Here is a 12850-nt window from a genome sequence, read left to right as displayed (position 1 = left end):
CATGACAGGATGTATATATACTACACCATGACAGGATGTATATATACTACACCATGACAGGATGTTTATATACTACATCATGACAGGATGTATATATACTACACCATGACAGGATGTATATATACTACACCATGACAGGATGTATATATACTACACCATGACAGGATGAAATGACAGTGTAACGTCAACCAGGGGATGTTGTCTTTTGTTCTGCCAGGGAAGAGGGAGAGGGAAAGAACGATGGAGGGAGGTGAGAAAGAGAAAAAGAATGAGAGAGAGAAGGAGAAGCCATGCCACTCAAGCCTCTCTATGAGGGATACTATGGCTGTCATTGGCTTTATGTGCTGCTTGGGAACAAATTAAAAATCATCAAATTGATTTGATGTATGTAGAATAGCTGTTTCTCTTCATGTCTGACCTAAAACAAATGCTGCATGTTAGACTTTATGTGGAGTCAGAAGGTCAGGGAGTAACTCGGCTCAGGGTCCACAAAAATGACCGGAAGAAGGAATAAGGCAAGATTGCCCCCAATCAAATGACATCCTGTTTCATCCTGTTGTGTGGTGAATAGGCCTATTCGTTAGCTGATGTATGTGGGTACGCTACATACACTATTACCTCATTATCTGAGGTCAGCATTGATTATGTCGAATTACAGCTCATTGTGTGTGTGTGTGTGTTTGAGAGTGTGAGAGAGTGTGACGTGCGGCCGATGGTGGCCCCAGTCCTGTCTCTTTTCTCTCACACAACATAAAAGAAAAGAAGCAGCACATGAAGCAAATGACCAACGTATTATCCCTCATAGAAAGCCTTGAGTGTGTCAGTTTCTCTCTCTCCCTCTCTCTTTCTTTCTTTCTCTCTCTCCCTCTCTCTTTCTTTCTTTCTCTCTCTCTCTCCCTCTCTCTTTCTTTCCCTCTCCCTCTTCTCTGGCAGAACAAAAGATGACATCCTCTAGTTGACGTCACTCTGTTGTCACGGCACACAATTATGCCAAGGTATATGAGATGCAGGTGTGTGTGTGTGTGTTTGTACGTGTGTGTTGCTGTTACTTATTACATTATTACTACCGGGTCTTATTACGAGCTGTTGTTGTGTCTAAGACATGCTTCATAAGAGAATCACTTACCTGTCCCAGTCAGACCCTATGAGGAGCTCTCTCTCTCTCTCTCTCTCTCTCTTCTCTCTCTTCTCTCTCTCTCTCTTTTCTCTTCTCTCTCTCTCTCTCTCTTCTCTCTCTCTCTCTCTCTCTCTCTCTCTCTCTCTCTCTCTTCTCTCTCTTCTCTCTCTCTCTCTCTCTCTCTCTCTCTCTCTCTCTCTCTCTCTCTCTCTCTCTCTCTCTCTCTCTCTCTCTTCTCTCTCTTCTCTCTCTCTCTCTCTCTCTCTCTCTCTCTCTCTCTCTCTCTCTCTCTCTCTCTCTCTCTCTCTCTCTCTCTCTCTCTCTTCTCTCTCTTCTCTCTCTTCTCTCTCTCTCTCTTCTCTCTCTTCTCTCTCTTCTCTCTCTCTCTCTTCTCTCTCTCTCTCTCTCTCTCAGTGACCAGGTTATGAGGTAATTGGGCTTGTGTAGTAGCCCTGACAGAAACTTTGGCCAAGTTCTGCCATGTGGTGGAAGCCTCCATGTTTGTTGACAAAACTTCCTCAAGAGCCGGAGCATACCCTGATTCCACATTCACCATGTTCTTTCTCTGTTTGATAAGAAAAATGTTGATTGTAGACGTTGGCTATATTATGACTTTTATTCAGCTACTTTCTGTCCTTACTACACCTGTATTAGTCACTGTGGATAACTTCAATTGTAATTCATTGGAAGTCACAGTGGATTTGTGCCACATGCCACTATGCTACTTATCTAGCACATTGTGGATAACACAACACGGGTGTTGGTGTTTGGTTACCTTGGCAGCAGTGTGATTGATGTTTGAGACAGCGGCTGTACTATGGGATAGAGCCCCGCCCCTAAAGGAGTTACTGCAACCTCAACAACCCCACCCCTGCCAACACAAACCCCCCCTCAAGCTGCAGGAAGGAGAGAGAGAGAAAGAGAGAGAGCTTACACATGTGGCCAGGGAAGGAGGGAAGAGTCAGAAGACAGAGAGAAAAAAGAGGGAGAAGAAAGAGAGGAGGAGGGCTTATACTCGCTGGCCAGGAAAAGACTGTCGAGAGGGAGAGGAAGGAGAGGTAAGGAAAAAAGTGGAAGAGAATTAACACACGTTGGTAACAACTACAGAGCAAGAGAGAGAGAGAGAGCAAAGCAGGAGTCCGAGGAAGGGAAAGAGAAAGGAAGGGGGTGAGAGAGAGCGATTAATAGAGGAGGCGGATCCGACTCACACTGTGGTCTGAGAGAGAGGATTCCTGTGTAGTGAATAGTTTTAGTTGGGACTCCAGTCCTGTGTTCTCTGACTTATCTACCAGTCTCTGTTTCTGTCTGGACCATAAGCTCCCAGGCTGGGGCACAGAAGCCCTAAACATAACACGACCACAACAGGAACATTACAGGACCACTCTGTTGGACCCATGCACAGGATTATTGCAGTTCGAAGGAGAGGTCGAAACACGCTCTGAAAATAATCTTATCAGAGCAGGACCGCTTTTTGAGATAACTGTAGAAGTGAAGAGTGACCACTGTGGTTTGACCACAATCTGAACACAATAGGACCGTTTGACCAGGAGGGGAAAACGTGGGAACTGTGGGAACCGTGGTTTGAACAGGAACACTTTCCTTTCTAGGGAGTTGTGGGGTCTGTGGTTTGACCTGAACAGGACCGTGGGGGCTGTGGCCTGGACAGGACAGTAACGTGTGGGAGAGAAGGTGACATCATGAGTATTGTTATGAAGCCACGATCTCGCTCCATCAGCTCTCTACGGAACATGGAAGGAATCTGGTAAACAGACACACAATGTCTTCCAACCACACACTGTCCTGTTTCTCCCTGTTTCTGTGTTCTCTTTCCCCTCTCTCTCAAACCTTTATCTCTCTCACCCTTTTCTCTCTCTCCTTTGTCCTGCTCCTTTCCTCTCTCACCTGCCCCATTTCCAGTCCCCTAGTAGTAACTTTATCGGTCAATTGCACATAAGGTCCAACCACTTTTAATCCAACCCCTCCAAAAGACACAAATACGCCTCTCTCTCTCTCTCTCTCTCCTTCCATCATCCTGTGTAAGGCTCTGTCGTTTATCTCCACATCATCTTCCTCTCCCTGCCTCTGTCTCCTGCCTGTCATCTCAATCCTCTCCGCCCTCTCTCCTGCACCCTTATCATACTTCCCACTGTTCTCTGGTTCCTTTCCTTCTTCAGGCTGTCAAGCTCTGGCCTGTCCGTTCATATTTGTTGTTTTGACTGTGGAACATGAGAAGTTCTTGGTTAACTACAGTAACTGTATGTGAGAGATGTCTTTTTCTAGTCTTCCTCTCTGTTGTACTCTGTTAACTGTACAACACAGTGAAAAGAAGAGAAGTGATCCAGCATGGATGTTTGCCTCTGTGCTGTGGTGTCTCTAGTTACTATGTTTCCATCAGAACTTACTATGTCAACACCATACAACAGCCGTTACATACTCTCTCATAAGGTGGCAAAGGCTGTATGTTAATCATCATGTACTCTGGAATGTGTCAGTCACTGGCTGACGTCTCCCTAGCAGCGCCCCCAGGGTTCTCCTCTTCCATAGAATGCACCTCCAGGTGGCTGCTCTCCCTGCCCTCTTCTCTCCCTCCTGTCTCCACTTGTCTATGGCTTCTTTTTCTCCCTCATCACTTCTGTCGAAGACTAGTTTATTTTCACAGGGTTTTTCCGACGTACTTCAGGCTGAGCAGTACAGTCCAGTCGTGAACAAACACACAGCATGCTGGTTCCCTCCTCGACCCTGGCCTTAGGGTCGCTCTGTTCTCACACAGCCTGCTAATTATCCACATAAGCCTCTCAGACTGGGAGAAGGCCTGTGTGAACTAAGCCCCATCATCATTAAAGCCATTGCGGAGTTATCCATCTGAATGAGGATGCCTTTCAAGGACAGGTATTATGATCAGTTTAACATGGAGAAGGATATCTCTAATAGTCTGCCCTGAGGATTCAACCTCATCTTTCTCTTCTACTCAGATTTCAGCTGATGTGAGATCGTATCTGCCTATATCTGTAATCTTTTGTAACAGTGTGCCGTTTCAGTCATTTAAGACAACAGAGCATTGGGTTGATATGAATGGATGGTGACCACAGATACTATCGTTTAAATGATTTATTTTTTATATCTCCATCGGTCCAGTACTGGGCTGTTGTTTACTTCTCAGTTTGTCATAACTCTTCTTCTCTTATGGACTTACAGTTGAAGTCGGAAGTTTACATACACCTTAGCCAAATACATTTAAACTCAGTTTTGCACAATTCCTGACATTTAATCAGAGTAAAAATTCCCTGTCTTAGGTCAGTTAGGATCACCACTTTATTTTAAGAATGTGAAATGTAAGAATAATAGTAGAGAGAATGATTTATTTCAGCTTTTATTTCTTTCATCACATTCCCAGTGGGTCAAAGGTTTACATACACTCAATTAGTATTTGGTAGCATTGCCTTTAAATTGTTTAACTTGGGTCAAACATTTCGGGTAGCCTTCCACAAGCTTCCCACAATAAGTTAATTTTGAATTTTGGTGAATTTTGGCTCATTCCTCCTGACAGAGCTGGTGTAGCTGAGTCAGGTTTGTAGGCCTCCTTGGTCGCACAAGCTTTTTCAGTTCTGACCACACATTTTCTATGGAATTGAGGTAAGGGCTTTGTGACGGCCACTCCAATACCTTGACTTGTCCTTAAGCCATTTTGCCCCAACTTTGGAAGTATGCTTGGGGTCATTGTCCATTTGGAAGACCCATTTGCGACCAAGCTTTAACTTCCTGACTGATTTCTTGAGATGTTGCTTCAATAAATTCACAGAATTGTCCTTCCTCATGATACCATCTATTTTGTGAAGTGCACCAGTCCCTCCTGCAGCAAAGCACCCCGACAACATGATGCTGCCACCCCCGTGCTTCATGGTTGGGATGGTGTTGTTCGGCTTGAAGCCTCCCCCTTTTTCCTCCAAACATAACGATGGTCATTATGGCCAAACAGTTCTATTTTTGCTTCATCAGACAAGAGGACATTTCTCCAAAAAGTATGATCTTTGTCCCCATGTACAGTTGCAAACTGTAGTCTGGCTTTTTTTGTGGCGGTTTTGGAGCAGTGGCTTCTTCCTTGCTGAGTGGCCTTTCAGGTTATGTCAATATAGGAGTTGTTTGTGGATATAGATCTGATTTGCACTTTTCACACCAAAGTACGTACGTTCATCTCTAGGAGACAGAACGCGTCTCCTTCCTGAGCGGTATGACGGCTGGGTGGTCCCATGGTGTTTTTCCTTGCGTACTATTGTTTGTACAGATGAACATGGTACCTTCAGGCGTTTGGAAATTGAATTGCTCCCAAGGATGAACCACACTTGTGGGGGTCTACAATTGTTTTTCTGTGGTCTTGGCTGATTTCTTTTGATTTTCCCATGATGTCAAGCTAAGAGGCATTGAGTTTGAAGGTAGGCCTTGAAATACATCCACAGATACACCTCCAATTGACAAATTTTGTCAATTAGCCTATCAGAAGCTCCTAAAGCCTTGACAACATTTTCTGGAATTTTCCAAGCTGTTTAAAGGCACAGTCAACTTAGTGTATGTAATCTTCTGACCCACTGGAATTGTGATACAGTGAATTATAAGTGAAATAATCTGTCTGTAAACAATTGTTGGTAAAATGACTTGTGTCATGCACAAAGTAGATGTCCTAACCGACTTGCCAAAACTGTAGTTTGTTAACAAGAAATTTGTGGAGTGGTTGAAAAACGTGTTTTAATGACTCCAACCTAAGTGTATGTAAACTTCCGACTTCTACTGTATCTCTGTGTTTGTGTGTGTGTGTGTGTGTGTGTGTGTGTGTGTGTGTGTGTGTGTGTGTGTGTGTGTGTGTGTGTGTGTGTGTGTGTGTTTGTGTGTGTGTTTGCATGCGGGCACACATTCGTGTCTCTGTTTGTGGAATCTGGACATCTTTCCCTTTCGCCTTTCAAACCAAGTCAGTAGGGTTATTAACTCACATGGACTGGGACTGGGAAAGGTGGAGTCTACTGTGGACTATATTGCATGCCTGAACAGGACAGAACCAAGTGTCTAGGCCTGCTCTATGTCAACTCACTATCAGAGCTCTCAGGCTGCTTTGATACTCATAAAGGTTCCATGCTTTCTAACATACAGAAACCCTTGAGAGGGGGGCTGGAATAGTATAGGTGTCATTGATTGAGTGGGTGTGTGACAGAGAGAGAGGCAGAGAGAGCAAGACAGAGAGACAGACAGACAGAGAGAGACAGACAGAGAGTGAGAGCAACAGAGAGAGAGACAGACAGAGAGAGAGAGACAGAGCGAGCGAGAGAGAGAGAGACAGAGCGAGCGAGAGAGAGAGAGACAGAGAGAGAGACAGAGAGAGAGACAGAGAGAGAGACAGAGAGAGACAGAGAGACAGACAGAGAGACAGAGAGAGAGAGACAGAGCGACAGACAGAGACAGAGAGAGAGAGAGTTTATTTTCTATTTCACTTGCTTTGTCAATGTTAACATTTTTCCCATACCAATATTCAGCCAATGAGAGAGAGATATTAATGTTTCGTTTTTTTCCCTTCTGTACTTGAACTATTTGCACATCATTACAACACTGTATATAGCCATAATATGACATTTGAAATGTCTCTATTCCTTTGGAACTTTTGTGAGTGTAATGTTTACTGTTCATTTTATTGTTTATTCCACTTTTATTTATTATCTATTTCACTTGCTTTGGCAATGTAAACAAATGTTTCTCATGCCAATAAAGTCCCTTAAATTGAAATTGAGAGAGAGAGATGAGCAATTCTTCATGGCTGACAGATTGAACAGCAGGTTCTACCACAAGGGAACTCTCCATTATGTCTCCTCCTGTTATGTCACAGTAGCTGCAGTACAGTATATGTCTCCGTGACATCACAATACCTCTCCCCCTCCAACCATGCCATGTCTCTATGACATCCATCACATCTCACCTTCCATTCTGTATAGAATATCACCCTATGTGAAATCACAATACCTAACAGACATGCCATGTGTCTCAAAGAAGCAATACCCCTGAAATACCCCCCTTCTTTTCTGTGTCACAAACCCCACCTCACATTTACCATGTCACATGCCACGTCTGTATGACATCATAATACTCCCTCTCCATATCCCACTGTCTCTGTATTTGCTGGCTGATATGTTTAGTTGTTTATCTGACATGTTTAGTTGTGGCCAAGGGCAAGACACACACTGTCAGCACCACAGTGTCTCTCCTTACCGTCTCCTCTCCTTTCTACACATGGATTATTTACCAAAGACACTCATCTCTGGCCTCCCTAATAACTATCTAGACCAAGCCCTCTGCTGTGTCTAAAGGGATACAGTTTATGTAAAATTAATGTCAAAAGTTGACATTTTGGCATTTAAGCTAATCCTTATCCTAACCCTTTTCCTAACCTTAAACTATTTCTCCTGGCCTGCTATGTTAATTCTCCTAACCTGGTGCACAAGTTCTCCTAACCTGCTACGAAAAGTAAATTCTGACATAAGCTGTATACCATCTAGTCAATACCCCCTTCTGTTGTGGTTACTGTTCTGATGACCCTGCCATGGAGATGTGTATTAATAACCGTCACCTGTGACTCAGAGATGCCCTATGGCAAGTCAGTTGACTGGGTTTATAGCCTAACTACAGCAGGGGTTCTCAACCCTTTTGGGACTGGGGACCTCTTTTGTGATAGAAAATTCATCAGGGACTCCCTCATAATCAGAACTCCCTCATAATCAGTGTTGTTGTGAAAATTGCCTAAAAGTTGTTTTACTATAACACCTGCAGTTGATGGCTGGACGAACCAAGTCTCTGGCCTGGGAAAATAACATTTAAAAGTCCTCCCTCTTGGCATGAGAGAGAAAGTTTTCAAGCAAATGTCCTGCAGTTCTACACATTTTGTTATAGGGCAGAGATGTTTTTTATTGTTGCAGCTTTAAAGGTAATATTTTGCCATTTTGCCATGACACAGATAGAGAACTTTGCAGTTTTAAAGCTTAAATTACAATGCATTTATGTTAAAAAAAATATTTAAAAAACACCCACATTTTGGGGCAATAGTATGGAGTTGACAAATTGATTATTTGTGGAGTACTGTGGATACCAATATCCCTGTGAGCCTCCCAGGCCCATGTTGCCCAGGGTTAAGAACATCAATTGTAGATTAATAACATCACACTGTATTACACACTTTAAACTTATTCCACAGATCCTTTGGCCAAAAGCAATTTAATATGTTGTTTAGTCAGCGCATTTTTCCCTCTTGTCCTCTTTGTTTAGTTTGCATTCAGTGTTCTCCCATTCATTTATATATAGCACACATGTGCACACTGTATCCTGGTTGTCACGTGCATTATTATCAGTTATGCTTGGTGGTGCAGTGTGTGACATCAGGATAATAACTGACTCATGAGACACACATACAATACACAGACTAACTCTTAATGAGAACAGTGTGTGTTGTGTATCTGAGTCCAGGTTTATAATTGGAAAGAGAAGTGAAAGGAGGATACCTAGCCAGTTGCACAACTGAATGCATTCAACAGAAATGTATCTTCCTCATTTAACCCAACCCCTCTGAATCAGAGATGTGCGGGGAGCTGGCTTAATCGGTGTCATCGGCGCCCTGGCAGCAGCTGTTATGGGGGTTAACTGCCTTGCTCAAGGGCAGAACAGATTTTTCCACCTTGCCGGCTCAGAGATTCGAACAAGCAACATTTTGGTTACTGTCCCAATGCTCTAACCGCTAGGCTACCTGCCACCCTTATTCAACGTGCTGCTAGGGTGTTAGTGTGGGGAACACATCATTTATCAGTCACTTAGTGTGATAGCAACTGGGGAGGGTTCAGCGCTGCTTTAACAACTATGACATAGAGACAGAAGAGGAGAGAGAGGGAGAGGGTGCAGAGAGCGGCCAGAAAGAGACAAACAGGACCGAAAGAAGACAGGAAGCTGGGTACAGCGTAATGAGGACAATATGTGTTCCCTTCACTCACTAATTAGGCACCAGTCCAAACTGGCACATTTTCCATCCAAAGGTCAGAGCAGTTAGACCCTACGTGGCTGTCTGCCTCCCAGACCCTGCCTTTCAGCCTCGCAGGCCCTGCCTCTTAAGGTATCGCTGTCTCATTACCTCTAAGGCCTCTCTGCCTCTCTGTCTCCTAGGCCCTGCCTCTCTGCCTCCTAGACCTGCCTCTCTGGTTCTCTGCCTCTCTGTCACCGAGGCCCTACCTCTCAGCCTCTCTCTCTCTGTCTCCCAGGCCCTGCCTCTCTCTCTGTCTCCCAGGCCCTGCCTCTCGCTCTCTCTCTCTGTCTCCCAGGCCCTGCCTCTCGCTCTCTCTCTCTCTCTCTCTCTCTCTCTCTCCCAGGCCCTGCCTCTCTCTCTCTCTCTGTCTCTCGCTCTCTCTCTCTATCTCCCAGGCCCTGCCTCTCTCTCGCTCTCTCTCTGGCTCCCAAGCCCTGCCTCTCTGTTTCTTGGGCTTTCTCCCAGGCCCTGCCTCTCTATCTGTCTATCTCTCTGGCTCCCAGGCCATGCCTCTCTATCTGTCTATCTCTCTGGCTCCCAGGCCATGCCTAAGGCATTGGCGGTCACGAAATTTCATCAGCCGGTGATTGTCAAGCAAATAACTGTCGGTCTCACGGTAATTGAGTGTTAATGAACATAAACACATTTAGCATCTCCTGGCTTCCGGATGCATATCATCCTTTATCGGTGTAATGAGGTCTGTGTGTAGCTTGTGTAGAGGAGTCAGGTGCAGGACAGCAGATATGAGTAAATAAACATAATTTACTTAAAAATAGACAAATACTATACTAAATACTATTGTCCAGTGAGGGAGGAAGACCCGTCAGGAAGTACACCGACAGGTGCGACCACGGCCGTTGTGGAACGGGTAGGGGTTGTAACTTCCCTCTGGGCAGGTGCCTGGGCAGGTGCCTGGGAGCCTTGCACTGGGCGCACACAGAGCAGGAGGAGACATAAACCCTCACGTCCTTGGCCAAGGTGGACCACCAGTACTTCCCACTGAGGCAACGCACCGTCTGACTGATGCCAGGATGACCAGAGGAGGGTGACGTGTGGGCCCAATAGATCAAACAGACGGAACGTACAGGCGCCCAGCTGGACACTGGGGGGGAGTGGGCTTTGTGCGTAACTCCCGCTCAATGTCCGCGTCCAGCTCCCACACCACAGGGGCCACCAGGCAGGAGGCCGGAAGTATGGGATTGTGATCCATGGACCGCTCCTCTGTGTCATACATCCGGGACAGTGCGTCTGCCTTAGCGTTCTGGGAACCTGGTCTGTAGGACAGAGTGAAAACAAAACGGGTAAAAACATGGCCCACCTTGCCTTGAACCCTTGCCGCCCGGATGTACTCCAGATTGTGGTGGTCAGTCCAGATGAGAAAAGGGTGTTTAGCCCCCTCAAGCCAATGTCTCCACACCTTCAGAGCCTTGACAACAGCCAACAGCTCCCGGTCCCCCACATCATAGTTTCGCTCCGCCGGGATGAGCTTCTTCGAAAAGAAGGCATAGGAGAGGAGCTTCGGTGGCGTGCCTGAGCGCTGAGAGAGCAAGGCTCCTATCCCAGCCTCGGACGCGTCCACCTCCACTATGAACGCCAAAGAGGGATCCGGATAAGCCAGCACGGGAGCCGAGGTAAACAGAGCCTTCAGGTAACCAAATGCCCTGTCCGCCTCAGCTGACCACTGCAGCTGCACCGTTCCCCCTTCAGCAGTGAGGTAATGGGAGCAGCTACCTGACCAAAACCCCGGATAAACCTCCGGTAGTAGTTGGCAAACCCTAGAAACCTCTGCACTTCCTTTGCCGTGGTGGAAGTCGGCCAATTGCGTACGGCTGAAATGCGGTCACTCTCCATCTCCACTCCTGAAGTGGAAATGCGGTACCCTAGGAAGGAGACGGACTGTTGGAAGAACAGACATTTCTCAGCCTTAACGTACAGGTCATGCTCCAACAGTCGACCAAGCACCCTGCGCACCGGGGACACATGCTCGGCGCATGTAGCGGAGTATATCAGAATGTCGTCGATATACACCACTACACCCTGCCCGTGCAGGTCCCGGAAAATCTCATCAACAAAGGCCTGGAAGACTGATGGAGCATTCATCAACCCGTACGGCAGGACGAGGTACTCATAGTGCCCTGAGGTGGTACTCAATGCCGTCTTCCACTCGGCCCCCTCCCGGATACGCACCAGGTTGTAAGCGCTCCTGAGATCCAATTTTGTGAAGAAGCGTGCCCCGTGCATTTACTCGATCGCACTGGCTATGAGAGGCAGCGGGTAGCTGTACCTCACTGTGATCTGATTGATACGCCGATAGTCAATACACGGGCGCAGACCTCCATCCTTCTTCTTCACATAAAATAAACTTGAGGAGGCAGGTGAAGTGGAGGGCCGAATGTATCCCTGCCCCAGGGATTCGGAGACATATGTTTCCATAGCCGCCGTCTCCTCCTGTGACAGAGGATACACGTGACTCATGGGAAGGCTGCGTCTACCAGGAGATTTATTGCACAATCCCCCCATCGATGGGGTGGTAATTGAGTCACCTTCTTCTTACAGAAGGCGAGAGCCAAACCGGCATATTCTGAGTGGATGAGCACGTTGGAGACCTGGTCTGGGCTTTCCACCGTAGTCGCACCGATGGAAACCCCCACACACCTCCCTGAGCACTTTCGTGACCACCCCTTGAGAGCCCTCTGTTGCCACGAAATAGTGGGGTCATGACAGGCCAACCAGGGTAGGCCCAGCACCATGGAAAACGCAGGAGAATCAATAAGGAAGAGACTGATTCTCTCCTTATGACCCTCCTGCGTAACCATGCTTAGTGGTGCGGTGTCCTCTCTAATCAGCCCTGACCCTAATGGTCAACTATCTAGGGCGTGCACAGGGAAAGGCATATCCACAGGAACAAGGGGAATCCCTAAACTACGGGCAAATGCACGGTCAATAAAATTCCCAGCTGCACCTGAATCTACGAGCACCTTATGCTGGGAATACGGGGAAAACTCAGGAAATTTAATAAACACATGTGAGCAACAGGGGGCTCTGGGTGAGCCTGGTGACGACTCACCTGGGGTGGCACGATAGTGCCCTGCCTGCTGCCTCGACTCCCTGAGGAACCCCCCCAGCACCGACCAGTTGTGTGCCCTCTGCGGCCACAGATGGTGCAGGGAATGGCCCCTCCTCCGGTCGCCCTAAGTACAGCACCTCCCAGCTCCCTGGCATCCGGCAGCCGTCCCATCATACTCTCTCGGGAGCACAAGCCGAGTCCCGCTGGGACTGGGTGAAGGAGGGGTGGACAGTGGGGCCTGCTGTAGTGGGGCTGGTGGAGGCGCTGGACGACCTCATTAAAGAATTACTCACCAAGAATGGAGTCAGCAGGAGCAGACGCCCTCCCTATGGCGATAAAGGAGCGCGTCCAGCAGCACGCGACCATATTTCAACGTCTGGGCACCGCCATGGATCACCGCCATGGATCGCCTCCTCCTCTCTCGTTGGGAGAGAGAATGAGGCGATTGTGGTGGTGTTCCAGGGCGGTGCCTAGACGTTGCAATATGGTCACGTGCTGCTGGACGCGCTCCTCTATCTGTGCTGCTGGACGTGCTCCTCTACCTCTATCTGCTCCTGCTGACTCCATTCTTGGTGAGTAATTCTGTAATGAGGTCTGTGTGTGGCTTGTGTAGAGGAGTCAGGCA

At 47.2% G+C, this 12850-nt stretch overlaps 1 protein-coding gene across 2 annotated transcripts in view; it reads left to right on the top strand.

Moving 5' to 3' along the window:
• The first annotated feature begins 2052 nt into the window (after positions 1-2052).
• LOC112248298 (cAMP-specific 3',5'-cyclic phosphodiesterase 4D) overlaps positions 2053-12850 on the top strand; it is a 48913-nt gene continuing 38115 nt past the window's right edge. Inside the window, exons 1-2 of one of the 2 annotated variants that reach the window (XM_024417206.2) lie at positions 2053-2175; positions 2725-2879. In XM_024417206.2, coding sequence (XP_024272974.1) covers positions 2815-2879 — 65 coding nt within the window. In that variant the 5' untranslated portion in view covers positions 2053-2175; positions 2725-2814. Of the gene's footprint in view, positions 2880-12850 lie in introns of both variants that reach the window. The other variant, XM_024417205.2, reaches the window with a different exon arrangement.

The sequence above is a fragment of the Oncorhynchus tshawytscha genome, linkage group LG04 (assembly GCF_018296145.1).
Source record: "Oncorhynchus tshawytscha isolate Ot180627B linkage group LG04, Otsh_v2.0, whole genome shotgun sequence".
NCBI classification, from domain to species: domain Eukaryota; kingdom Metazoa; phylum Chordata; class Actinopteri; order Salmoniformes; family Salmonidae; genus Oncorhynchus; species Oncorhynchus tshawytscha.
This window is presented reverse-complemented; position numbering and strand designations above follow the sequence as displayed.